This window comes from Chanodichthys erythropterus, chromosome 16, assembly GCF_024489055.1.
Source record: "Chanodichthys erythropterus isolate Z2021 chromosome 16, ASM2448905v1, whole genome shotgun sequence".
Taxonomy (NCBI): Eukaryota; Metazoa; Chordata; class Actinopteri; order Cypriniformes; family Xenocyprididae; genus Chanodichthys; species Chanodichthys erythropterus.
In genome coordinates this window covers 22,036,761-22,064,455 of record NC_090236.1, presented here as the reverse complement: position 1 = coordinate 22,064,455, position 27,695 = coordinate 22,036,761, and the positions used below count along the sequence as shown (strand labels likewise).

At 36.4% G+C, this 27,695-nt stretch overlaps 2 protein-coding genes across 5 annotated transcripts in view; one reads left to right on the top strand and one right to left on the bottom strand.

Annotated features, from left to right (window-relative positions):
- Positions 1-520: 520 nt before the first annotated feature.
- Positions 521-9,149, top strand: mrpl37 (mitochondrial ribosomal protein L37). The gene is made up of 7 exons (XM_067363268.1): positions 521-1,018; positions 1,175-1,358; positions 4,794-4,909; positions 5,939-6,124; positions 6,320-6,471; positions 7,597-7,800; positions 8,984-9,149. The coding sequence occupies exons 1-7, from the start codon at positions 646-648 to the stop codon at positions 9,059-9,061; spliced, it is 1,293 nt and encodes a 430-aa protein (XP_067219369.1). The 5' UTR covers positions 521-645; the 3' UTR covers positions 9,062-9,149.
- Positions 9,150-9,210: 61 nt separating this feature from the next.
- ssbp3a (single stranded DNA binding protein 3a) overlaps positions 9,211-27,695 on the bottom strand; it is a 40,815-nt gene continuing 22,330 nt past the window's right edge. Inside the window, exons 5-18 of one of the 4 annotated variants that reach the window (XM_067362656.1) lie at positions 20,653-20,742; positions 18,224-18,298; positions 17,979-18,038; positions 17,838-17,892; positions 17,063-17,136; positions 15,973-16,058; positions 14,197-14,245; positions 14,068-14,103; positions 13,906-13,972; positions 13,703-13,773; positions 13,518-13,587; positions 13,363-13,391; positions 10,441-10,542; positions 9,211-10,354 (exon numbers count right to left, since the gene is read on the bottom strand). In XM_067362656.1, coding sequence (XP_067218757.1) covers positions 10,325-10,354; positions 10,441-10,542; positions 13,363-13,391; positions 13,518-13,587; positions 13,703-13,773; positions 13,906-13,972; positions 14,068-14,103; positions 14,197-14,245; positions 15,973-16,058; positions 17,063-17,136; positions 17,838-17,892; positions 17,979-18,038; positions 18,224-18,298; positions 20,653-20,742 — 894 coding nt within the window. In that variant the 3' untranslated portion in view covers positions 9,211-10,324. The remainder of the gene's footprint in view (positions 10,355-10,440; positions 10,543-13,362; positions 13,392-13,517; positions 13,588-13,702; positions 13,774-13,905; positions 13,973-14,067; positions 14,104-14,196; positions 14,246-15,972; positions 16,059-17,062; positions 17,137-17,837; positions 17,893-17,978; positions 18,039-18,223; positions 18,299-20,652; positions 20,743-27,695) is intronic. The other 3 variants (XM_067362657.1, XM_067362658.1, XM_067362660.1) reach the window with 3 other exon arrangements.

Here is a 27,695-nt window from a genome sequence, read left to right as displayed (position 1 = left end):
TATTATATTATATTATATTATTAAAACAATCTTCCAAGCAGGTTTTCAAATATTTTGTTACACATGTTACATATATGATTTAAATACCACCAAATAACATTTTGATGTTACTTTATATTATATTATATTATATTATATTATATTATATTATATTATATTATATTATATTATATTATATTATATTATATTAATTATATTATATTATATTATATTATATTATATTATATTATATTATATTATATTGTTATGTATTAAAACAATCTTCCAAGCAGATTTTCAAAATCTTTTTATTTTACAAATATTTTGTTATACATATGTTACATATCTGATTTAAACACCACCAACACCAAGTCATTTTAGAATGGCAAGAAAGTTAGATTTGTATTATGAGTATTTTATTATATTATGAACACAGATCTGTGGCTTTGAGTAAGTTTATGCAGCTTTAAATACCTGCATTGATCAATAGATGGCAGTGATGGGTAGGTCTGTCACCATGTTCACTCCAGAAGAAGACAGACTCACTGCGTGACGTCACACAATCATGGCTGCCTCCTGAGTGCAACGAGAAAATGTCATAACGACGAGCATCATTGTTTCGTTGCTTTTTGGCTAATATATCAATTTCAGTTTTATTTTGGTAAAATGTTTAACGCAACAGTGCAAAGAATAAGGACACCGGCATTGAAAATAACACAAAACTGCAAATCAAAAGACTGTCATAGTGTCCTCATTATGATTCCTCATGGACATCGCTGCTTGTCCACCAGCTCTTGCTTATATGGGAAGATTCTTCCGAGGAAAAAACCTCGGGTGGTGCATGAAATAGCCGGACTGGAGCCTATCACTTATGCTGACAGGATGCACTTCGTACCTGGACTGGCAAAGCCTAGGTTTCCTACCTGGGACCGTGGATGGAAAGACCCGACTCACTATCAGTCCCCTAAACTGGAAGATATGCCTCTGCATAAAGACAAACCCTGTTACATATTCAGTCAGAGGACGAATGTGCTGGAAGGTAGTTATAGTTCTTCTGTGTGTTTTTGTGGGAGAGAGATTTTTAAGTATATCATTCAATTTTTCCCTCACTGTGTGTATATATATATATATAAATATAAAATAAACTTGATATGTGTGTAACAGTGGATAATGTGTGATTGTGATCTGTTTGTAGGTGTTCGACAAGCCCTCTGGCTCAGTAAGTCAGTCCTCATTAAAGGGTTACCTGCTCAGATTCTCAGCCTGGCTGAAGATCCAGCCAATCAGATTGAGAATCAAGATGAGAGAGTACAGGACGCCATTAAAAACTCCAGACTGTGGGACACTACAGAACCCCGGCCGCCCAGAGAGAGGTTCTGGTGCGTATCCTGCCCTCATTACTGATCCCACTTCTAGTGTCTAGAAACAAGGTTCCTTTAAAAAAACAAAACAAAAATATGGCCTTTCATAAATGTAACTTCTAAATTAACAGTTGATCTTCAATAATGAAGACATAAAATCTCTAGACGTTTAATGACACTAGCAGCTTTTTCAATAAACCTTATTATAAGTGAATTTTTATAGAGTTATTGAGCTTGTGTTATTGATGAGAAGTCCAACGTTTTTGTATTTTACAGAATTTCTTACTGCAATTTTTTTATGATTTTAACTGTCCTTCCTAAAATTACTTGCTCCACACAAAAATGAAAATTGTCATCATTAACTTGTTTTAAAGCTGTATGACTTTCTTCTGTGAAACAGAAAAGAAGATATTTTTAATTTAATTCTATCATCATTTCTGTGAATCTCTTCAAAACGTTAATGATAAATACATTAAAAGTAATTCTTATGAATTGAGCAGTTTAATCCAAGTCTTCTGAAGAGGCATGTTTGCTATATATGATGGATAGATTTAGGCTTTTATTCACATATAAACATTCATCAATGCACATCAAATATGGTAATCAGAAGCTCAAAAATGCTTGTTTGACGTGCGAGAAACAATGAGGTTTTTGTCATGCGTCAAGTAAGAATGGTAATTTGCAAGTTGCAAAGACACAACACAATTTTTTTTTACTGTTAACAAAAATAAAATGATAGAAACAGAGAAAATTCCTTTCATTTTAAGATTGGTTGCTCTGGTTTAAAGTGCCCCCATTATGCTTTTGTGGATATTACCTTTCATGCAGTGTGTAATATCTCAAGAATATGTTTTCACTGAAAGCAAATCTACTTTGCATGCTTTTCAAACGGATGAGGACTTGAGCAAGAATTGATACTGTAAAACTGATGCCATTGTTACTGTTCATATCACTGTGTATCAAGTGCTGAGGTTTCCATCACATGCTGTAAGTGGTAGACCAACCACAACAGACTGAGCCATCTGACCAATCAATTCAGAGTAGACCAATCACAACAGACTGAGCCATCTGACCAATCAATTCAGAGTAGACCAATCACAACAGACCGAGCCATCTGACCAATCAGAGCAGAGTAGACTCTCTGACATTTAGAGAGCTGAGTTCAAACTGGTGCACAACATTTTGCTACGGTTTCTGGGTTGAACGACATGTTTCCTGGAAACGGTGTGCAATGGGTTTTGAGATACGTTTTCTCTTGTTTGATGGGTGTGTCAAAAATATCAGCCCAATCAGCAGCAACATGTATATACACGGGGAATTAAAGAGACAGCTCGCACAATGGGTATTAATGTAACATTAAATAAAATACTATATTGTGGAATGACACTTTCGTAATCTTTTTTATTCTCCTCTGATTATATAATGGTAAATATATTACAATATCATATAGCACAACAACAGTGATCAGCAATAATGATAAGCCTAATACTCACAATAAAAATAATAAGGCCATATAGATCATAACACAGTCTCGGAGGTAAGAAGTGGATTATCCTTCACCTGAAATGTTTGTCTTTTCATCCTGAAATGCGGGGCAAATGTTGGATCACAATAATTAGAAGTTTCCACAAATCCCTTCACTTGATTGGCATGTTCTCTTTTATTCTGGATACCACAGTTCTGGTAAATCTGGTAGTTACTGCAAATAATGCCACAACTGTCTTGCAGCTGTGGGTATGTTATTATAGGCAGATGGAACAATGTGTGTTGCAACTGAATAAACAGTTTTATTTCAGTTGTACTTTTATAAAATTAATATTTATGCACCATGAAAGATAACTAACACTAACTGAAAACCAAAATTAAAACCAAAAAATAAATAATGTTAGTAAAGTTATATTCTGTAAATTAGTGGATCTCAATCAGGGGCCTCAGCAAACTTCCAAAGGGGCTGCAGGATTTAATTTATTTAATTTAGTTATTTAAATTAATTAATTATTATGAAAATAATTAATTATTAATCTTATTATTAATATATTAAAACAATCTATTTATCTATTATTAAGGAACTTACAATTCTTGAAACTTCTGTAATTGCAAAATGAATTCTAAGTTAATTAAGTTATTTACTATAGTGACAAAGTTTATGTGAATAATATAATATAGTTATATATTATAGTATAGTTCTGTTTAGAGTTATCAAAAGTACCAACTTTGGTACTTAGTCGGTACTGAAATGTGACGCTTTGAGTCCTGTTGAGCGGATTCGTAAACACCTCCGATTGGCCATTGTGTTGACATAATCATCGGATATGTCTGTGATTGGCTACGACGATCAACGCTTTAAAAACGTTGTAAATAGCCATCAGTTACACTCTTCACCGAGCGCTTAGACAGATACGCACGGGAGCGTGGACCCGTCCGCTGATAGACGTCTACTTTCAAACGTTTCCGCTCCCGCTTTAAAAACTCTTTCAAATTAAAACACTTCCATGTGCTTTCAAACGCTCCCGTGCGTTGATCATTGTAGCCAATCACAGACATATCCGATGAACGCATGAACACAATGGCCAATCAGAGGTGTTTATGAATCCACTCAACTGCGCTCAAAGCGAATATTCATATATAAAATTTCAATACCGATTGGTACCGAAATCGGTACTTTTGACAACTCTAGTTCTGTTATATTAAATAGGGGGCCTTGAATATTGTGTTGGACAAAGTTTGTAAAATAATGTGTTCATATTGAGATAGAATAATCATTCAGTCATTGGGGGAGGGGTGGAGCGCTTTCTAGTTCAAGATAGGCATGTTTAATAGTATTTTGTAGAGAGTCAGCCATATATCACAAATGTACCATGTTAATTTCATTGGAAGCTGTGCTACCATAAACATGCTCATTCTGTTCATCTCTGCACCATAAACAGACCCGCGGCTGAATGAACCGCGCACGGCAGCTACTGTCCCCTCTAACCCGACGCTTCATAATTGGCTCAACAGCTTCAATATGGAAGGTGGCATTTGGCCCGGTCCGTGGCGCTCTGATGGAGTGTTGAATTTAATGACGGTCATTAAACACGGGCCAGTCTGCATTCCCAGCAGGCAGCTGCTCTGTAAAGCCTTTATTAATTAATTCTGCTCCTGGGAGGTCTGCCATTCATAAGAGCCTCTTTGATATCTCTCATCTCCCCGGTTAAAGTCTGCCCTTTGGTGGCTGTTTTATCTCCCAACTACTGCTGGCCCTTAACATTTTCCTTCTCACAAAAACCCGTCGCACCACAAGCACGAAAAGGCCATATTGACATTGACACGAAGTGACATTACACTCGGGAACATACGTTTGGTGAAATGGGAATGTTGACATCCTGTTTTGTATGAACAATCAAATGGGTAAAATAAGGTGTTTATGTGGGTAAACAGTGTTTGAGATGTGTATTTTCTTTTCCTCTATAGTCCCTCGCTCTTGCACAGACTGCTTCACCTGTGTGGCGGCCTGCAGGTCACTCGTCCTGAGCTGGCCAAGAGGATTCTCGCTGAGAAATACAGTTTGGCAGCAACCTGGAGGAGAGGTAGGTGTACATTGAGCCACATACTGTATGTCTTTTAATCAGGCTGAGTCTAGATTTTTACCAGGTGCATTTATGCACATCTTCTGCTATTAGTAGTAGTTAGTAGTCGACTAAAGATTGTATATATATATATTATAAATATTATATATATATTATAAATATTATATATATATATTATAAATATTATATATATATATTATAAATATTATATATATATATTATAAATATTATATATATATAAAAAATGTAAAATGACCATTTTCTAATTTTATGTTAAAATGTAATTTATTCCTGTGATGCAAAGTTTTTCAGCATGATTACTCCTTCAGTATCATGATTACCGTCTTCAGTGTCACAAGACCCTTCAGAAATCATTCTGATATGCTGATTTGCTGCTCAAGAAACATTTATCATTATTATCATTGTTGAAAACAGTTGTGCTACTTAATATTTTTGTGAAAAATGATATATATATTTTTCGATTCTTTGATAAAATAGAAACATCATTCATACAAAATAGAAATATTTTAAGATACTTCTTTAATGTAATTTTTGATATTATTTGTTATTTTTTTTAACAGGTCTTTGCTGAATATAATTATCAATTTCTTTCCCAAAAAAAAATACACTACTGACCCCAAATATTTCAAATAATTATTTGTTGAATTCAAAAAGGATGCAAATTAATTATATATAGTTATTTCTCAAATACATTTAATACAATTTAATGATTAAAAATTAATTGATTATCTTACATAGTTTTTCGTTGTATTTTAACATTTTTGTTCTTTCTTGGTGCTAAAATGGAAAAATACCAAAAAATACAAAAAAATAATGCTTGCAAATGAGACATACACAAAATTGTGGGAATTAAATGCACAATATTTACTAATTTTACAAAAATTGCAACAATTTTTGAAATCAGAAAAGCACTTTTTTATTGAAAGCGCTATATGTACTGTAGATCAAAACTGGGGGAGGGGCTACGACTTCTATGGTACTTACTATGTAAAACTCATCTGTTTCCAGGAGAGGACGTGTTCCAGGTCAGAGGTCAGAATGGGTTGCTTTTGAACTCTATGACCCCTGTGCCCGTGTTGGCTGGAGAGGAGCAGATCCAGAGCACTGCCGATCAGGCTCTGGAGACCTTCTACCCCATCGCGCCCACCATCGACCTGCAGTGCACACACGTCTACCAGGAGAAGAACGACACAGGTCAGCCGCTGGCTTCATTCACAATCACTTACAGCAAGTTCCAGAAACATAGCAATTGGAAGTCATTTATTACAGATGTCAATCAGTCAGTGTTTCTTCAATCAAAGTGACTTTTAGCATGTCTATTTTGAAATCATGTTCACATTATGGCAATAAAATGTATTGGTGGTTCATTGCTTGATTCCATTTTGGTAGGTTTCAAAGAGGGCTATCCTTACCCTCATGCCCACACTCTCTTCCTGATGGAGATGGGAAACACCCCAAAACTCCTCCCCGAGCAGCTCCGTGCTAAGATGGTAATGTTCACCTTTGGAAACGCGCTGGCCCGAGCTCAAGCCCTGTATGGGGTAAGATCCTTACATCTTTGAAAGATTCATTAGAACTATCATTAGAACCCAGCTTAGGGCTGGGCTGTTCAGAAGTTTGAGGTCAGTAAGAATTTTTTATTATTATTTATTTATTCATCAAGAATGCATTAAGCTGATCAAAAGTTACCAAGACTTTTACAGTTGTTACAAGAAAAAAAAAAGTATTTCCAAGAAATGCTGTTCTTTTGAACTTTCTTTTCATCAAAGAATCCTGAAAAAATTTATAATTTTGTCCACAAAAATATTAGGCAGATCAACTGTTTTCAACATTGATAATAATCAGAAATGTTTCTTGAGCTGCAAATCATCATATTAGATTGATTTCTGAAGGATCATGTGACACTGACTGGAGATATGATGCTGAGAATTCAGCTTTGACATCACAGAAAATAATCACATTTTAACATGTATTTACATAGAACAGTTATTTTAGATTTATTACTGTTTTTACTGTATTTTTAATCAAGTAAATGCAGCCTTGGTGAACATAAGAGACTTCTTTCATAAAAAGAAACATCGAAAAAGACCATTGAAAACATCTTACTGAACCCAAACTTTTGAACGAAAGTGTATTTGCTGTAGTTTTGCTGATGATTGTAAAATTAATTAAATTGTAAATATGACGGTCATTTTAATGTTGTTTTTATTTGCCCTTTAACTTTCTTTACTATATCTATAGAATAAGTTTGTGATGCTTTCTGTATCATGACCTTCCAGTATGAGAGTGTTAAAAAGAGATGTTTTAATATTAATTGTAAGTTTAAACTCTTTCAGTGAATTGACAGAAAACGGCAAATAGTTTTCAACATTACTAAAAATTGTTTGCTGAAATCTCCAAATGACATTTTTATTAGTAGAAAATATATGTAGGTAAATAGTGCCGTTTGTTACTGTTTTGTTATATTGGTGCATATGAATAAACATATTTCTAGATCACTCTTCCTTGTGTTTATTTAGTGAAAAACAGCATGCATGTCATGCCTTGATTATTTAAAAAAAAAATTTTTTTCACTGTTTTTATTTCTTGCATTAATTGAATGTAGAGTTTGTCAGTAATAAGAAAGCAAAAAAGAAGATTACAGATGTTCTCTGATCATCCTGCAGAAGGAGCCCAGAGTTCTGGAGAAGCCCATCGTGGTGCAGAGTGTGGCCACTAACGGCCGTCTCTTCCAGTTTGTGGTGTTTCAGCTCAACACCACTGACCTGCAGTCTGACAGCGGAGTGAAGAATTTAGTATGGGTGGATGAGGACCAGCCTCTCTATGAGTTTGCCAAGGTCCGGCCTTATATCAAGAAGAAAGTTGTGAAGGTAAAGAGTCGAGTTCTTTCAGATACATTAACTTTTTCCATCAAAATGTTTGTCTGCATATAAACTACCATTCAAAAGTGTTTTTTTTGGGCTTGAAATGATACAGCAATAGTTACAGTAGTGTTTACAGCGCCTCATGAAACCTCTGGGACTGATACTCGCCGGTCATGGTAAGGGGGATTACTTTTCTGACACATGCTCCAAGCGGTAGACAAATCACAACAGACTAGGGTTAGCTGACCAATCAGCGCAGACTGTGCTTTTTGAAAGGCGGGTTTAAAAAAAAAACAACCTAAAACTAAAACAGAGCGTTTAGATAGAAGGTGAAAACAAGTGCTGCAAGAATGTACATTATAAGAAAAATGTCTTTTGAACATTAAATCATGTAAACTTGTTCTAGTAGATCCTCTGAACAACATTATTAACCTGTAAATGAGCATAATATAGGGGCCTTTTAATACTTTTATTCATCAAGGATGCATTAAATTGATTGTGACGGTAAAGACATGTATGGTGATACAAAATATTTCAAATAAAGGTTCATTTGAACTTGCTATTCATCAAAGAACCAGAAAAAAATGTGTCATGGTTTATACAAAAATGTATACCAGCAGCACAAAACTGCTTACAAAACTGATAAAACATGTTTCTTGAGCAGCAAATCAGCATTTAAGAATGATTTCTGAAGGGTCATGTGACACTGAAGACTGGAGTAATTTTGCATTACAGGAATAAATTACATTTTAAAATATATTAAAATAGACAAGTTATTTTAAATGGCAATAATATTTCACAATATTACTGTTTTTACTGAAAAAATTAAGCCTTGGTGAGCACGAGACATCTGTCACAAACTTTGTGGCCTCTCCAAAAAAAAAAAAAAAAAGTGAATTTCAGTTAATGCTAAGATTTTTATCTTGGTTAAACATTGAGTTTTGTATTTGTTTTGACCGTCTAAGGTGAGTTGTGCTATGTAGAAAGCCACCATTTTCTTTTGGTTTACAGAGAACAGTTACGTGTTTTGAAAGTCCTGAACTATACTTGGAATGCTGTGGTCAACAAATCAGAATTCCAGTAATTGAGTTGTGAAATACAAGAAGGTGGTGTCAAGTTTTCGGTTTTGTGTGACCTCAATGGTTATTGTTGGTTTGCTGACTGAACATGTCACATTCTTCATTTGTAGGTCCCTGCTGGTTTGTCAGGATATCAGCCTAACACCTTCAAGAAGTTCCTGGCGCTCCACCTACACGGCACAGCGTGAACAGACCAAAGCACCTCTGCCAAAACAATCATGACATTTACTTCCTTAAAATCCCATAAATGGAAAATAAATGAAAACTCTGAATAAACTCTAGACATGACTGTTTCTTTGAATGTCTCCTAACTAATACTGACAGAAACATTTGGTTAATATATATTTATTTGCAGAAGACATGAGACAGAAATAAGAGTGGTATGAAACAAAAAATAATTTAATCATAAAAATTACACAAGTCATTTTACTGCATCTTCCAAAGAACAAAATATACATTGTAAAGGCTAAACAACATGGTGTAACAGGTAAAGAGTTGGCCATATAGCATCATAACAGACTAAAGAAGAGAAAAACCTTCGAAAAATATATAGTTAACTGTCCTTTGGGTGTTTGCTGCACGTCTTCAACTGTGACTAAAAGCAAACAGCAATGGGTCAAAAACAATACAACAGCACAAAGGATAAAGAGAACTAAGTCAGTGTGAAAAGATGCAGTGTTTTATGAAGAAGTGTCGCTGCATTTGGCTGAACTGCCAACCAAAAACACTTGATAGATAATCACATCATCTGAGGTTCCCATGGAAAAGTGATAAATGTCATAAATGTTTCATGTTAGGTGCCATTAAAAGGCTTCTGCAGTAAAATCCATTGTTATAAAACAACATGACATGAAACCAATGAAACTAAACATTAATTTTGCTAACAGTCCATTGCCTTCCCAAGGATGCGATGAAAGGAAGGACGGCAGATTTGTTTGCAATTCCCATTGGTGCATATCATCAAATCTGCTGTAGCCAAAGCTGTTCCTCTGGATTGTCATTTTCAAGGAAGCCATTACAGTGTGATGAACTTGTTTTGAAGCGTTTTAAAAGATCAGAGACTAGATCCTAAAATACTCTAATGGAATGTTACACAAACACTGTAGAAGAAGCACATGGTATTCTGTACTACATCCACAGTGTGAATATTGTCATGGGAGATCCATTTAACAAAAAGTAGCAAATTTTTGTTGTCTTGTCCTGTATGGGCTTCTATGTTAAAATGATACGAAAATATTAAAGTGGTTTAAAATGAGGGAGCTCCCATCTCAGACAGGTTCTTCCTGTAGGCAGATTTCATCTGTCCGTGCTGAAGTTAGGAGCGCACACCTCATCCAGAGCTGCGGTAGGATTTGGTTCTCATGGATGTGTGACAGTCACTCTTGTTCTTGAGGTTGGTCCCTGGTCTTTGAGACACCTACATGAGGCATCTTGGAGCTGAAGCTCGTCCTTCACACACTCATTGTCATTGTCGGTGAGTACTGAAGAGAGAAAGAAGAGTTGATTTAGACAGACCCCAAATATTCATCTTTACAAGTCATCCGTTCATGTGTGTGTTGGCGCTCACGTTTTCATTTTGGAACGAGTGAAGGAAGCTTCCACTTAGTTCGCTGTCATCTCGTGGCGTTCCTGGTGGGTTACTCATGCCACTCAGATTATTAGGGGAGTTCTGGGATTGTAAAGAAACACCAAGATGTCAGCGTTTTTCTTTTCATTTTTTATTCTAAAACTGTACCGATCCTTGGCTATGATTGGCTGAGCTGCGTTCGAAGCTGTTGTAAAATACTCTACAAACATACACCTCTGACCTCATTACATCAATATTACTGTGCCGCTGCATATGTGTATGGTTACGTCTTTGTTTTGTTTGGCAACCATTCTGCTAAACGTTACTACATTGAACTACATTGCTTTATTATTGGTTATCAATAAATGATTACATTTTTGTTTCTGTGTTTATTTTATGAAATCTTGCCAGCTATATGTCTTAGATGGAATGTGATTTGTGATTTCTGAGAATAAATTGTGTAATTACAGATATTTGACATTATATTTGAAAGCCATCATTACTAAGAGTAAGTAGGTATGAACTGCATTGACATTAAATGGGCTTAAATGATCAGTCTTGTCTTTTGTTTAGAATTGTTTTCAAGTACAGAACACAAACTAATTTATTTTGACCAATGAATGTCCAGTATTTTTTAATCATTGTGATTGCATTCACATTTGCATTTTCTCTACAACAATATATTTCAGAAATGAGCAGAAAAATGTATACTTCCATTCAAACCTAAGTTTTTTTTTTTAAATGTTTTTGTTAATTGTTAATGTTTAGCATCATTACTCCAGTCTTCAGTGTCACATGATCCTTCAGAAATCATTCTTATATGACGATTTGATGGTCAGGAAACATTATTATTACCAATGTTGAAAACAGTTGTGCTGCTTTATATTTTTGTGGAAACATCATTATATGTCTTTATTGTCACTTTTGATTAATTTAAAGGTGCCATCGAATGGAAAATTTAATTTATCTTGGCATAGTTGAATAACAAGAGTTCAGTACATGGAAATGACATACAGTGAGTCTCAAACTCCATTGCTTCCTCCTTCTTGTGTAAATCTCATTTGTTTAAAAGACCTCTGAAGAACAGGTGAATCTCAACATAACACCAACTGTTACGCAACAGTCGGGATCATTAATATGTATGACCCCAATATTTGCATATGCCAGATCATGTTCAAGGCATTAGACAAGGGCAGGCAGTATTAACGTCTGGATCTGTGCACAGCTGAATCATCAGACTAGGTAAGCAAGCAAGGACAATAGCGAAAAATGGAGCAATAATAGATGGAGCAATAATAACTGACATGATCCATAATAACATGATATTTTTAGTGATATTTGTGAATTGTCTTTCTAAATGTTTCGTTAGCATGTTGCTAATGTACTGTTAAATGAGGTTAAAGTTACCATCGTTTCTTACTGTATTCACGGAGACAAGAGCCGTCGCTATTTTCATTATTAAACTCTTGCAGTCTGTATAATTCATAAACACAACTTCATTCTTTGTAAATCTGTCCAACAGTGTGTAATGTTAGCTTTAGCCGCAGAGCACTATCAAACTCATTCAGAATCAAATGTTAACATCCAAATAAACACTGTACTTACGCGATTAGACATGCTGCATGACGAACACTTTGTAAAGATCCATTTTGATGGTTATATTAGCTGTGTGAACTTTATGCTGTTTATGCTGTTTAAGGCAAGTGCGAGGTCCGGGGGCGGAGAGCGTGAGGAATTAAAGGGGCCGCAGCATGAATCGGTGCATAGTTAATGATGCCCCAAAATAGGTAGTTAAAAAATGAATTAAAAAAAAAAAATCTATGGGGTATTTTGAGCTGAAACTTCATTGACACATTCAGGGGACACCTTAGACTTATATTACATCTTGTAAAAAGACGTTCGATGGCACCTTTAATGCATCCTTGCTGAATAAAAGTATTAATTAATTTCAAATAAAGAATTTCTACATAGAAATTCCCAAGACTATTTGAATATTTCCATGTTTTATAATAAAAAAAGTTATTATAATTATATATAATTTTTTTTTTTTAATATAATTTAGTTTTTTTCCTGGGTCAAAAATGGTCTTTGGTGGTGGCGAACGAATACACAGTACAAAGTGCCCTACTAATGTGAACTGTGCAGCCCAGTACTGACATAAAATAACAAACACACACACACACAAAAAAAAAACAGCAGCATGAAAAATACTATTCTATACAGAAAGCGAGCAAAGATTGCCGTCTTTATAATCCAATAACCACTGAAGCTGTCGATTACAACGTGAGGTATGCAAAGCTGCACTCTTGCGGAAACTCCTGTTATAATCAATGAAGCCGTCTATGCTGTGCAATGTATCTCTTATTGATGTTGAGTTTACACTTTGTTAGTTATAATGAAAGGATTTGCGAGTGTGCAGAACAAAAACTCTGCTGACTGAAGTGGTGTTGAGCTGATTCTGACTAACTTACATCTGATTGGTCATTGTTTTCACACACTCAACAGATATGTCTGTGATTGGCTACAAAGCTCAACGCTGCGAAATCACGTTGGAAATGGAAACCTTTTGCAAACACAAACAATTACAGGAGCGTTTTAAAGCAGACGGCTATCAGCGGAATATACAGCTGCCAAAATATATTTTCAATGCAGAAAATCCCTGTTAATAATCACACAGTTGATTCTGTGTAACCATTTGGAGGTGAAATAATTTTTTTTAAACTAAAATTACTTTAACCATATTCAGGTTTAGTTTAAAAAATGCATTTCAATACAGTCTCAGAATTAGAAGTTGATATTTAAAGATCAGCATATGCCAGATCCCTCAGTCTCAAGCATACTGTAACATGAACAGACATGCTGTGCTAGTTTTCAGATGATTTAAACAGAAATAATAGGTCTAAATAATAAGTTGAATAATACCTTTGGGAGCCCATCTATGTCACCCGAACCTGTGAGAAAAGTAAAAATGAATCATTTGCAAATCTTTAGATCACTTGAGGTTCATTGATCTAATTAGGAGGGCAAGACAATGTTTATAACAATTTATGTAGTTGCTATGGTGAATCATGTTTTACCTAATGAGCCATTCATGTGATGCGGCTCCAGTCCTCCCATTGGGCCGTCTGACCCCGGACCCATAGGAAACTACAGACACAGACAAAGAGAGCATTTACAAAGCGATCAAAGACACAATCAGAGTCCATGCAGCACACTGGAACATCAGCGGCAATAAAGACAGCGGAGGAGTGGAGTAACTCACACTAGATCGGTTTCCTCCTGGTGGGACTGAGTTTATCAGTGTATAGAGGTTTTCACCCGAGTTAGTGGAGTCTGTGAACACAGAGGGGGAGGTTTACACATTTTAAAGAGTCATCGTGAAACTATGTTCTCACATCCCGTTCTCACATTTGTGATAAAGGGCCAGTAATGTTGCCAGTAGACAGAGATGTGATAAGCCATTACCTGCTGGACTTGGCATGATAGGTGTTCCTGGAGGACATCCACCACCTCCTGCTCCTCCTGGAGGACCCTGTGAAAACAGGACAGCAGAAAACTGAGACTGCAGCCAGATTCTTTCATGACAGACAATGATCATTTCTTTTTTTCTTCATTTATGATAGTTACCACATATGTTCCTGGAGATGAGGAGGAATATGGGATCTGTGAAGCCAAAAGTTTATTTATCAGCCAAGTTTGCCAGATATCATTAATTCATTCTTTAAAACATCAGCTGAGTTTTCTGAAGTATCTTACCGTGTTTCCATTATTAGGATTAGGCCACAGTCTGCCTGCTCCTGCTCCCCTGTACAGACAAACACAGAAGTTTCTACTTTGTAACTGTGATAAAAACATCAAATAAGTCTCTGGAATGCAAGATCAGACAGACTAAATAAAACTACAGAAAATAATTTCACTGATGATCTCATGATCTAGGGTTCAAGTGTTTTCATGTTTTTTTTATATATATATAAATCTATTTATGTATTAAAGTGACACTTCAAAATCAAAGGATTTGCCTCTGAAGTTCAGAGTTTTATATTTAGTAAAGAATTACACCATCTTAAGCTTTAAATTAGAAGTGTGTGTTTTTTAATGTTAACCCTATAAAGCCAAATGTATCATATTTGATACACAAATTTCTTTGCTTAAAAACCTGTTGTACACAATTTATTACATGCCGTCTGACGTCTGTTTGATAGTTTATACTTTTTTGCAAATAAAGCCCTTTAGTCTAAAAACATCAACCTTCAGATCGTTGTACATGTGTCTTTTTAATGTAAAATCTTTACTGATTTTTACAAAGCAAATATAAGATTGTTAGTAATATTTCAAGAAGAACACTTACTAGACTTAAGCAACCAAGTTTTACTTGGCTATTCATACATCTTTTTTTTCTAGAAATATCACATTAAAATGTGAGTATCAAATATGATACATCTTTTTGAGGAATGTTTATTTGTAAAATTTCTCAATCATTACTGTATTGCATTGAGCTTTGGTTATAAAAACAAGCATTTAAATCTTAATCTTAAATTTTTTGCTCTGTTTGGTCCTTTAGATAAAGGTGTTTTTTTCCTCAAATATGAGATCCATATTCTCACTATATGTCTATATATTATATCATATAATATGAGTCATAAAAGCCTGATGTATCGAATATGATACTCAACAAGAAAACAAATATGCAAACTGTTTTTTTAGATTTGAAATATTGACTAAAGGTTCAATAAACAGTTCAAAAGAATTGATTTTTCTGACTATTATTCCACATGTCAGGCTTACACTGCATTCACACGGGGCGACAGCGTCAACGCTTGATGGAGGGCGTGTCTGAAGCTTGTGTTGACGTGACCGTTATAGTGATCACAGCCAATCACATTACTTTCCGGTGTTGCATGAACGCAGTTGGCTGCGACTGCTCTAGGGTATTTGCATGGGGCGATCTGATTGGATGACGCCTGCGTTAGCGCTTGAAAAGTTGAGAAATCTTCAACTTCTGCCGCTTGCAACGCGAGTGAAGCGATGCGACGGAACCCACAATTCAGTTCGGCAACGCATGACGTCACCCATTCAAAGCAAACGAGAAGCGTTAACGCCGGCGCCACGTGTGAATGCAGCGTTAACAGTGTTAAAATACTTCCTCCATTCCTAGTTTAATATGCAGAGACAACATAACAAAAGTATGGAAGCTTGTTTCCGCCACTAAATAAAATAAAAAAATGTAATTGCAATTTTTTATCTCACAATTCTGACTTTTTTTTTTTTTTCAGAATTGCAACATTTGCAGAAAAAAAGTCAGAATTGTGAGATGAAAAATTCGCAATTACCTTTTTTTATTTTATTTAGTGGCGGAAACAAGCTTCCATACAAAATTCATCTGTATGTTAATTCTCCTTTAATGTTTTGATTGCACCCAGAGACACTTTTCTGTTTTGTTTGAGCATCCTGACCAGTTTGAAACAAAAACATATAAGTTGGAAAATCCTATAATATGATCCCACAAATGTGATAAACTGGAAAAGTCCTTACATGTTCATGCCCGGCATTCCAGGGCCCATGGAGTTTGGAGGCCTCATTCCTCCGCCATAGTTCTGTAATGATAACCAAGGATCAGCCTATGATACCAAGCCCCCGAGAGGACACCATGAGAGAAAAGAGAACAAGGACACGGTTAGTTTAGAGGAAAATGGGCTGAACATAACAAGGATTATGGCTGATATGAAAGAAGATTAATGCTGTAGTAAAGACTGTGAATGTGTGGATGCAGTACAAGGGCTACATGAGGACTGGCTCAGGATCAGAACACAAGAAATGCATTCAAAGAAGTGGTGTACGAGTAGGGCTGGGTGATAAACATCAAATATTGACAATATATTCAAGGATGATTTTGCTGCCAATTCTAGTTGTGTACTGAATTGAAATTTAATTAGAAAAAATAGCTATTAGACTTTGTATGTTATCAAAGTTTCTGTTTCAATGAAAAATTGAAAACACACTGATTCCCATGCTCCAAAGCTCCCTGAAGCAGTGTTTTGAAATCGGCCATCACTATATAAGTCGTTATTTTGTTTTTTTGGCGCACCAAAAATATTCTTGTCGCTCACTCTTGTACTCACATGAACTGATTTAAATATGTTTTTAGTTCATTAAAGGATCTTGGGAGAGGAAATGTCATTGCTGGCTATGCAGGCCTCACTGAGCCATCGGATTTCATCAAAAATATCTTAATTTGTGTTCCGAAGATGAACGAAGGTCTTACGGGTGTGGAACGTCATGAGGGTGAGTGTCATTTTTGGGTGAACGAACCCTTTAAAAGAACAGCATATTTGAAATCGAAATTTCTATAAATAAATGTAAATGCAACATTATAAATGTCTTTACTGTCATTTGTGGTTAATTTAATGCTTCCTTGCTGAATAAAAGTATTAATTTCTTTTTTATTTAAAAATCAGTGCGTATATGTACATTTTAAGATTTAAGATATTAAATAGTGAGGTAAAAATATTGAGATACAGTTCTTTCGGCTATATCACTCAGTCCTATTAGTGAGCAAAAGTAATTGATGGGGTCTAGGGCAACAGTATTCACGTTTTCATGAATGACAGTATAAGATCCAGACCTGTGGTCCCGGTCCCATCGGGCTCATTCCACGAGGAGCGTTCATTCTCTGCATGGTTGCCAAGTTTGGATGGCCTGAGCAAATAATAACAACATAATTCAGAAAAATCAATAATCATTTAAAAATTTAACAGACATGCACTTCAAAATTAAAATCAATGAAATGACAATGCTGAATTTGCACTTGCAGAGAAGTTCATCATCAATAAACACTTGATCTGATTAGTTTGTTTGTTTGTTTATTGCCATATAAGCAACTATTTCCATGGCAAGATTATTTATATATTATTTATTATTTATCTAATTAACAGAATTAGCAAAGTAAAAAACAACAGCTTATAACCAGCTCACATAAATACTGTATAACAAACAATATATAAGATTTTTCATTTCAAAATTTATGAAAAGAAAAACTTAAGATTATTCCTGGTGAAACATTTTTAAAAACATCCGTTAAAGAACTTTTTGTGTAAAAACATTGCCTAGTGATATTCAAAGCAGTACATTACAACAAAATGTGTTCTATAGACAGAGGGGTTTGACAAAAATTACATACTGGTGGTACATCACCTTTCAATAAAAACAAATGAGCAAGTCTGGAATGACCAATTCGGCATCTTGTGTAAACAGTCTGATTGTGTCTACTAAAAACCTTTTCATTTATGATTGGATTAACTTTATATAACTTGTTATTAACACAGCTGTTCTATTCCATTTGCCATTTTTTGGCATATATACAAGTTGAGATCTGATGGCTGATCTCATTAGTCTCTTACCTGTTGGTCGTGTGGGGTCCATCATGTTTGGAGGCAAAGGCTGCCCACCGGGAGGCTAAAGAAACAAACACAGTCAGATGCTAAAATAAGTAATAAGAGTTAATAAACACTATTGTTTGACACATTTTTAATGTGACTTACCGGATTACCCATTCTGATGGGCGGCCGAGGTCCTCCAGCATAGCGAGGAGACATAAAAGGCTAGAGAAGGGAATATACAGAGACATACAGTTTTAACAAAACAATGCAACAGCATGTAACCAATACAAAAGCTGACAGGGAGAGGGGGAAGAACAACAGGAATATTTTAGCAAAAGCATATCAGAATGTGTGCATAACTGATATCAGCAGAGAGCACATGTGTACATGAATATGTGTGCTGTTACCTGTCCATGCGCCCCCATCATGTTAGAGTTTGGAGGTAGCTGAGCATGAGGGGAGGCTTGGGAACCAGGTGGTCCCTGCAGAGGGGGGTGGGGGGTTGGAGCAAGAGGAGGTTGCCATAGTACCAGCAGCGAAATGCCAAGAGAAAGACAGAGCAAAGTCAAAGACAGGACAGGTGAAAGCGACAGGTGCAGATCAAGAGAACAGAGCCGAGGGCAAAAGCTTGATGTGGAGCCGATATCTCTCTTGGTTCTTAAAGGATTAGTTCATTTCAGAATTAAAATTTCCTGATAATTTACTCACCCCCTCGTCATCCCAGTTGTTCGTGTCTTTCTTTCTTCAGTCGAAAAGAAATTAAGGTTTTAGAGGAAAACATTCCAGGATTATTCTCCATATAGTGGACTTCAATGGGGTACAACAGGTTGAAAGGTACAAAATTCAGATTCAGTGCAGCTTCAAAGGGCACTATGTGATCCCCGCCAAGGAATAAGGGTCTTATCTAGCAAAAAAATCGGTCATTTTCTAAAAAAATTAAAAATTATATACTTTTTAACCACAAATGCTCGTCTTGCACTAGCTTCATGTTGCAGGTTATGTGTGACGTAGGCGAAAGTACCGGAAAACTTCATCTCATTTTCTCCTCCAACTTGAAAATCATAATCATGTTTTACCTTTTTTTGTAAAGGGCATTTGACTTTGTCTTGGCACATTCACTTTGTAAACACATTAGAGCGGTACTTCCCCCTATGTCACGTGTGACCTTTATAACATGATTACATAATGCGTGAAGTCATGGACACTAGTGCAAAATGAGCATTTGTGTTTAAAAAAAAAAAAAAAAAAAAGTGTATAAATTCAATTTATTTATTTTTTTTTAGAAAATGACCAATCGTTCTGCTAGATAAGACACTTATTCATAGAGCTCTTTGAAGCTGCACCAAAACTGCAATTTGGACCTTCAACCCCATTGAAGTCCACTATATGGAGAAAAATCCAGGAAAGTTTTTCTCAAAATTCTTAATTTCTTTTTGACTGAAGAAAGAATGACATGAACAGCTTGGATGACATGGGGTGAGTAAATTATCAGGAAATTTTTTCTGAAATTTTAATTTTGCTTCAAGACCCTATTATGTGGTGACCCCAAAATAATCAAGTGGCACCAAAGCTGCTTATTGTACATAAATGGGATTAAAATTCAAATATTTATGTCAAATGTCATAAAAATTCATGATATTAATCAATTAATAAATATCTGATTTTAATTATTATTATTTATTATTATTATTATTATTAAGGCAATAAGAGATCCATGCAAGTAATCTTGTATTTAATGCCTGTATCAGTACTTAAGGTCTGGGTATTTTAGTTTATATTGTATAGTTTTAATTACAGTTTTTGAGTTAGCATCTGAATCATTTGGATATTTTGTTGCTAATTCTACCAAATGACAAATTTCCACTAAAATATTGTTATATTTGAACACAAATGAATTCACAGCTTTTGACAATCAACAACACAATGAATGTTGACTAATTGTCTAAAACTATTTTCTATAATATAAAACAAATTCAGAAAATATATTTTAATGTTTTTTTCTTACTATCTTTACCCTACTACCTCTCACTAAATCAATTGGCAATTAAGAGTTTTGTTCTCTTACTGGATGATAAAAAGTCATAATATATGCTATGCAATATTGCTTCAAGTAAATTTATTAGGTTTTAAGGATGTTTAGATATTTTTACATATAGCATAATAAATTAAGAACATGTTTTTATAGTGTACAAATGATCATCTATGTCACCACTAGAGGGCAATGGGGTTTAAGCGTAGTCCAAACAACCTCAAAGGCACTCAACTGTTTCAAGTTTTCCTGCATACCCGCTGATGCATGTTTCAAGACTTGCATAAACCAGTTCTATGTTCTGCAGCTCTCAGTATCTGAGAATCAGCGCCTTTCCGTGTTCCCGCAAAGCCCTCGGAGGGTCATGACTCCATCTGGTCTGAGAAAAGAGCTCTCCAAATGCTTCCTTCCATAAGTTTATAATAAACATTGTATTATACATAAATCTTTTCCAAGAACTCATTAAGATATTTTGTTGAGTCACCCTCTCTGAAATCTCCCGAGTGATAAAGCGTTAACTCCGCTGCTGAAGGTGCATCCCACCAACACATTTAGCGCTACTCAGCAGGGCAACAGTGAGCCTGCTCTCAGAGTGGAGAATGAACACAACCCTGCCTGCCATTAGCGGCTAATGGTCGCAATCAGACCGGTTCCCTGCAGACACTGGGCTTGGCAGATGACCAGAGACTGTGGCATAATGGTTCCTCTGTGAACCAGCGGCACGTGTCTGTGCACCTGAGGGCTTGTAGTTAGATGGTTACAGACTGCTTATGGAGATGGGTTAAAGGCTGAGGAGGAGTGACCCACCTGAAAGAAACCGGGGGGCATGGGGCCACCTGACATCCCGTCCCCGGGGGGCATGTTTCCTAGGACTGGACTTGGTGCTGCAGCGGCGCTCTGTGATGACAAAAAAAAGCAATAATGATGGGGATTCACATGTACACTACTGTTCAAAAGTTTAGGGTCAGTAAGACTTTTTTTTTTTTTTTTTTTTTTTTTTAAAGAAAATACTTTTATTCAGCAAGGTTGCATTGAATAGTTCAAATGTGACAGTAAAAAGATTTTTATTTCAAATAAATGCTGTTATTTTGAACTTTCTATTTAAAGAATCCTGAAAAAAATGTATCACAGTTCCACAAAAATATTACGCAGATCAACTGTTTTCAATACTGATAATATTAAGAAATGTTTCTTGAGCAGCAAATCATCATATTAGAATGATTTCTGAAGGATCGTGTGACTCTGGAGGCTGGATTAATGATGCTGAAAATTCAGCTTTGCTATAACAGGGAATAATTTTAAAATTTATACACAAATAGAAATCAGTCATTTAAAACTGGATAAGAGACTTTAAAAAAACAATCTTACAGACCCCAAAATTTTCTATGGTTGTGTAAATGAAATGCCAATGAGCCTAATTCAGTTCAGGAGAAACAACGGCTTTAACATTTTAAGTTTACAAGGTTTGACTGGAATGTATTTTGAACAATCACAGACACGGATATGCCGATACGTTAGTAGGTCCAAAATTTCAAAATCAGAAGTTCAGGTTTAGATTTTCTAGTTCCTAATTGTAATGTGTGTCCGCCACATTACATGTATAATTCAAATGTAGATGTACAAATATCAACAAGTCACGGCATGATCTCAGAATTCCACTTTAATCTGATTACATTAAAAAAAAAAGTTAACTTCAGCCCAAGCAGATTTATATGAAGAAGATTCACTTTGAATGCATTTTAATGCCAAGAACAAAACTCATATTTAGGAAAGATCACCCATGTAAACAGCTGTGGTGAATATTGTGTCATGCTACAATTTCCAAAGCAAACCTGTAGTGCATACTACATTCAACATATCTGCTCAAAACTGTTCAAAAGTTTGGGGTCAGTAAGATTTTTTTTTCTTTTTTAAAGAAATAAACACTTTTATTCAGCAAGGATGCATTAAATTGATCAAAACTGGCAGTAAATATGAATTCTATTTCAAATAAATGCTGTTCTTTTGAACTTTTTATTTATTTAAGAATCCTGAAAGAAATGTATCACCATTTCCACAAAAATATTAAAGTCTGCGTGAACCAGAAGTTGCAAACAACTTTTCTCCAGTGCTGTGACGTATTTCCAAGTGAAACGAAATATTGAATAGAGGGCAGAGATTTATTTTAGCGCTCCTCCTCTCCATCTCTCCCTCATAGCAGGCTAACGGTTGCAGAGGAGCGGTTTAAGTGATTTCAACCCAAGCCGTCAAACCGAGGTTATCAGAGAAGGGGCACCGTTGCAGCGGGGAGGAGCATTTTCAGATTTTGATTAAATATTAAGAAGCCAAACAATTTTTTAGTGTGGATCGACTTGCACAGATGAATTGTTCACCACAAAACTAGCAATTTGAGCTAACAAAATAAATAAGGTCAATTTTGATTTCATGTGTACTTTAAGCACCACTATTTTCAACATTGATAATAATAAAAGTTTATTGAGCAGCAAATCAGCATATTAGACTGATTTCTGAAAGATCATGGAACACTGAAGACTGTAATTAGGCTGAAAATTCAGCTTTGAATCACAGAAATAAATAAAAGGTTTAAATATATTAAAATAGAAAATATTATCATTTAAAATAACTTATTTAATAAATTTAATTATTTGATCAATTTATCCTTTATACTTACCAACTTTTCTCTATTCTCTATTCTGACAATCTCTACTACATAATCTAAACTTTTGTCTACATATTTTGAACAAACTGCTTCTGTGTTGTCGGTTCCATTATTTGAAAGTGACACTGCTCTATTGCATTATTAGATGTGGTATATCTGATTTCAGTTAGCCACCCCTAAACGTCATATAAAACTGAGGTTGGCCACTTAGATCAATCAGATGGTTCTTCGTGGACTAGGCTTTATGTCGATTTTCAAAAGTCTGACTCAGTGAGACTTCAGTAGCATGTCAAACAGATCTGCATTAATGTGGCATTAACCCTGAGAAAGATGCATCATTGGTCATCGCTCGCTCTCAGTCTTTCACTGAGTTAGTCAGTCTCTCAAGTTCAGTCTTCTGCGCTGTTACTATAGCAGCTCTGGGTCAGCGGGTGAAAGCTGATTACAACAAAAGGTCAGGACTTAAGAGACTTAAGACAGGTGAGGCGATATCTTACACAGAAATCCCTCTAAGCAGATCATCTTGATACAGCTGCTCCGATTGGACAGTGGAGATAATGCCAAAACACTTAAAAATAAAAAACTGGCATTGGATTATCCATCCCTGACACTGAGCTTTATAGCACACTGCTGCATCGAGCCTTCAAATAAACATCTATCAGGATGCCGGAGTCTATCCGTTACATCGACCACCAACTGAACAGTATTTTTTGAGACGCCTCATTATAATCATTTTCTGTGATGTGCACAAACGGCTTATCAAGATCCTCAGAGAGCACAGAAAGACTGCATCAACAGATCTTTTTACATCCTCGTGTGGGACTCTTTAAACACTTACATGTATTGCCCTAGCTACAGTTTATCAACCCCTGAATTAGGCCAGAGGGACATAATTTAGGGCATTTTCTTCAGCAGTCCCAACTAATCTCCTTTGTGAACACTGTTGTTCTCTCTGTGACCAAATACCACAAACAGAGATTAACCGATGAGATAAACAAACTCCAAAAGTCGATGCCTAAAATGGCAATGGGTTGGACAAGTGAAGGATCTGTGGATCAATACTTAAATCCAACAGAGACAAACATGAGACAGAGAGTCTGATGTTGAGAAGTACTTTTATTCTTTAAAGACTGAAAATTCAATATTTAACCACAATCAAGTTCTGGAGAAAACTGCCTGTAGGAAAAGCATTTGCCAATGGATTTTGACAGAGAAAGAGATATGTCTATGCAGAGCAACCCAGCTAAACCAACAAATCGTTTAAGGAATGCACTGTAACTAATTTGAAAAGAATAAAAGTTAATAGAACTGTAATATAATACCATTTTTTGAAGTAAAAAGAACAAATCATTTTAAATTACAGTGAAAAGCCATAAACCGACATTCACAGATTTCCTTGTGCTATACACAACATTTGATGGTTTTTAATTTTAATAATCATGTCTCTTCTTATTTTTTTGTTATCAGTAATGTACATTTGGGTTTTATGTTACATCTTAGTTACCATGATGGTGTTTTGTATTTGTGTGACATATTAGTATTTCCCTGAGCTTGTGGGAAAGACTACTTGTGATGAATTTGGCTCATCATGTGGTTTTCTATTTACCACCAGTGTTATTACAACATATTTGTAGACACTAACTGACATCTTATGGGTTTAGTAATAAAATCTGGTCTATATTTTATTATGGCCAAATGATGACCAACTACAGAACAATAAGATCTGCAATCATTTATTTCACATGCAATAAAAAAAAAAGATCCCCACAAAAGGTTGTAAAGACAACACAAATGAATTAGCAGAAAATTTGTATGACTTTATACTTTCGGAATTTGGACAAAGGGAAATTTAGAGAAAAAACTAAATTAAATTGGCAACAAATAAAAAAAAAAAAAAAAAAAAAAAAAAATATATATATATATATATATATATATATATAAAATTGTTAATTGCCTTACAAATTTTATGCCATGAATCTTGCAAACTTGGCAAATCAAGTGACAAATTCTCCCTTGGAAGTGCTCATTGTTGTAGCCTGATAGCTTTTTCTTGAAAGTAAGCTTCCCAGGTGACTGAAAAGAGTCTGTGGACCCAGACACCTGGAAACTGTAGTAGCCAATTAGATTGGAACGCCCAATTTCAGCCATGAGTTTCCATTTTTTTTTGCAATGTGTCAGCAAAATGCCAGTACATATAGTAAGAGACTGAGACTAAAAAGAATCAAAACTTAACCCCATGAACAAGTACCTGCGATGTTGCCAGGTCTAAATTATTTTATTGGATAGAAATTGAAAGTAAAATTTAAACTGGAAAAGTCACAAGGACTTTGAATATTGTTGTGAACAATGGGTCCTGGGCCCTGGAGTCAAAAAGGTTGAGAAACACTGCCCTAGAGCAACATGGGGTTGATGTCAGAATGAAATGGAAGTTGCGATAGTCTTCCCTATTGTGACATGCACCTTATATAAGACATAACATTATGAGCACTGACAGGTGAAGTGAATAACACTGAATATCTCTTCATCACGGCAACTGTTAGTGGGTGGGATATATTTGGCAACAAGTGAACATTTTGGGCAAGTGTGAGGATTTTAGCGAGTTTGACAAGGGCCAAATTGTGATGCCTAGACAACTGGGTCTGAGCATCTCCAAAACTGCAGCTCTTTTGGGGTGTTCCCGGTCTACAGTGGTCAGTATCTATCAAAAGTGGTCCAAGGAAGGAACAGTGGTGAACCGGCGACAGGGACATGGGCGGCCAAGACTCATTGTTTCACGTGGGGAGCGAAGGCTGGCCCGTGTGGTCCGATACAACAGAAGAGCTACTGTAGCTCAAATTGCTCAAGAAGTTAATGCTGGTTCTGATAGAAAGGAGTCACAATACATATGTACATACACAATATGTTGCGTATGGGGCTGCATAGTCGCAGACCAGTCAGGGTGTCCATGCTGACCCACATCCACCGCCAAAAGCGCCAACAGTGGGCACATGAGCATCAGAACTGGACCATGGAGCAATGGAAGAAGGTGGCCTGGTCTGATGAATCACGTTTTCTTTTACATCACGTGGATGGCCAGGTGCGTGTGCGTCGCTTACCTGGGGAACACATGGCACCAGGATGCACTATGGGAAGAAGGCAAGCCGGCAAGCCGGCGGAGGCAATGTGAAGCTTTGGGAAATGTTCTGCTGGAAACCTTGGGTCCTGCCATCCATGTGGATGTTACTTTGACACGTACCACCTACCTAAGCATTGTTGCAGACCATGTACATCCTTTCATGGAAACGATATTCCCTGGTGGCTGTGGCCTCTTTCAGCAGGATAATGCGCCCTGCCACAAAGCAAAAATGGTTCTGGAATGGTTTGAGGAGCACAACAACGAGTTTGTGGTGTTGACTTAGCCTCCAAATTCCCAAGATGAACAAACAAGTCCGATCCATGGAGGCCCCACCTTGCAACTTACACCCCTTTTCCACCAAGGCAGTTTGAGTGCTGGTTCGGAGCCAGAGCCTAGTTTAAAATCAGTTCTTTGTCTTTCGACACAAAAAGCACCAGCTCCGAACCAGAAAAAGTGGTTCGTAAGTAGCACCAAAACATTGCTGGGCTAGCAATGTTAGAACCGCTTGCGTCAGGGGCTGGGGGCGGGGTTACCGTGACCAACAAGAAACTTGAGAATGCCATTTTTGAAATAGCATTTAATTGAGCTAATAGCAGCTCGATCGTAATCTCCGTCTATACAAATTACGGTGAGCCGTGTTTGGATGCCAATGTAGGTTCGCAAAGCCATGAGCATCAACAGTAGTGAAACATCCGCGATTGTTGATAGAAGGCTTGTCCGAGATGCATCAGAGCAGCGCGGACCGATTCGGCGGGTGCCGCGGATCCACAGGAGCGTTTGTAGAGCATATGACTCCTTGTACTTTTGGATCGTTCTCATGGAGCTTTGATGTCTTGCGCCGATCGCTTTGCGAGAAGCCGATGCATCTCAAACGAGCTTGGTGTATTTGTGTTTGGCGCTGCGGCGCTAGCTTTGCTGTGAAATATGAGACGTATACAGTGATGCGAGACCTGGCTCTGTGGTGGCTCTCTAGCCTGTGGAAAGGCAAACTGGTTCTTAGAAGGCTTGTCAGTTGAACCAACTCCGAACTGGCACTAGCACTAGCTCTGAACTAGCACCTGGTTCGTGCTGGTGGAAAGGGGGTATTACAGGACTTGATCTTGGTTCAGGGGTCAAGTGGAGTCCATGCCTCGATGGGTTAGGGCAGCAAAAGGGGGACCAACACAATATTAGGAAGATGGTCATAATGTTATACCTGATCAGTGTATATCTGAGTGAAATGGCTTCGCAAACAAGAAAAAAAAAATGTAGGGCTGGACTTCTTTTTGTCCATCAGGAATTGATTGGTTGTGATTTGCTATTTCTGTGAAGTCATGTGCGTGATGCCACCCTTGCGCCAGTAAACACATCATCATAGCAGAGAAGTTGCTGAAACAAGGAAGTTATTTTGATTAGAGATTACAAGATGAATTAAAATAACAAAATAATGATGTGCTCGAAGAAATCATAATAAATACTGAAATGTCCCCCCCAAAAAAGAATTGTCAATTTTGATTTCATGGTGACTTTAAGTGCTTCACTCAAATGCACACAAATCATGGATCACCCCTTTGCAGGTTTGAACCTGCAACATTATTATGTTAAACCATTCCTTGACCCTACTCTGACGATCACAGAGTTGACGCAATATTATCACTGACCATGAAAATAACAGACTAACAGACAGTGAAGAACTTACACTGACTGCCAAGTAAACGACAATACTAAATATTAAATTATTGATTTGTGCAGTTCGCCTTGATCATTCATTTAGTCCAGAAATGAAGACCTTATGGATTTCAAAAAAGTTCCTAATGTAATATTTAAAAGTTACATAAGTTATTTGACTAAATTATATACAGTACAAGTCTTGATCACTGTTCTACCCCAGCCAGATAACGGACTTCCTGAGTCAATCTCCCTTATCAGTCCATCACAAGCCCCAGTGGGGATCTCAGTACACGCCTACAGCACCACCCATCAGATTAAACCACCAGTCAACTGCCAAGCGTCTTCTGTTTCCTGCTTCTAGTCATTCTCACATGGATGTGATCGTCATAATATTGCCTTCTAATGTTCTGTCTAACAAAACGTCTG

Excerpts from the sequence above, each read along its gene's own strand:
- mrpl37 (XM_067363268.1), top strand. The coding sequence starts at position 646 with ATGTTTAACGCAACAGTGCAAAGAATAAGGACACCGGCATTGAAAATA. Across the intron at positions 4,910-5,938 it reads GGCAGCAACCTGGAGGAGAG|GAGAGGACGTGTTCCAGGTC; the intron begins GTAGGTGTACAT and ends ATCTGTTTCCAG. Across the intron at positions 6,125-6,319 it reads CCAGGAGAAGAACGACACAG|GTTTCAAAGAGGGCTATCCT; the intron begins GTCAGCCGCTGG and ends CCATTTTGGTAG.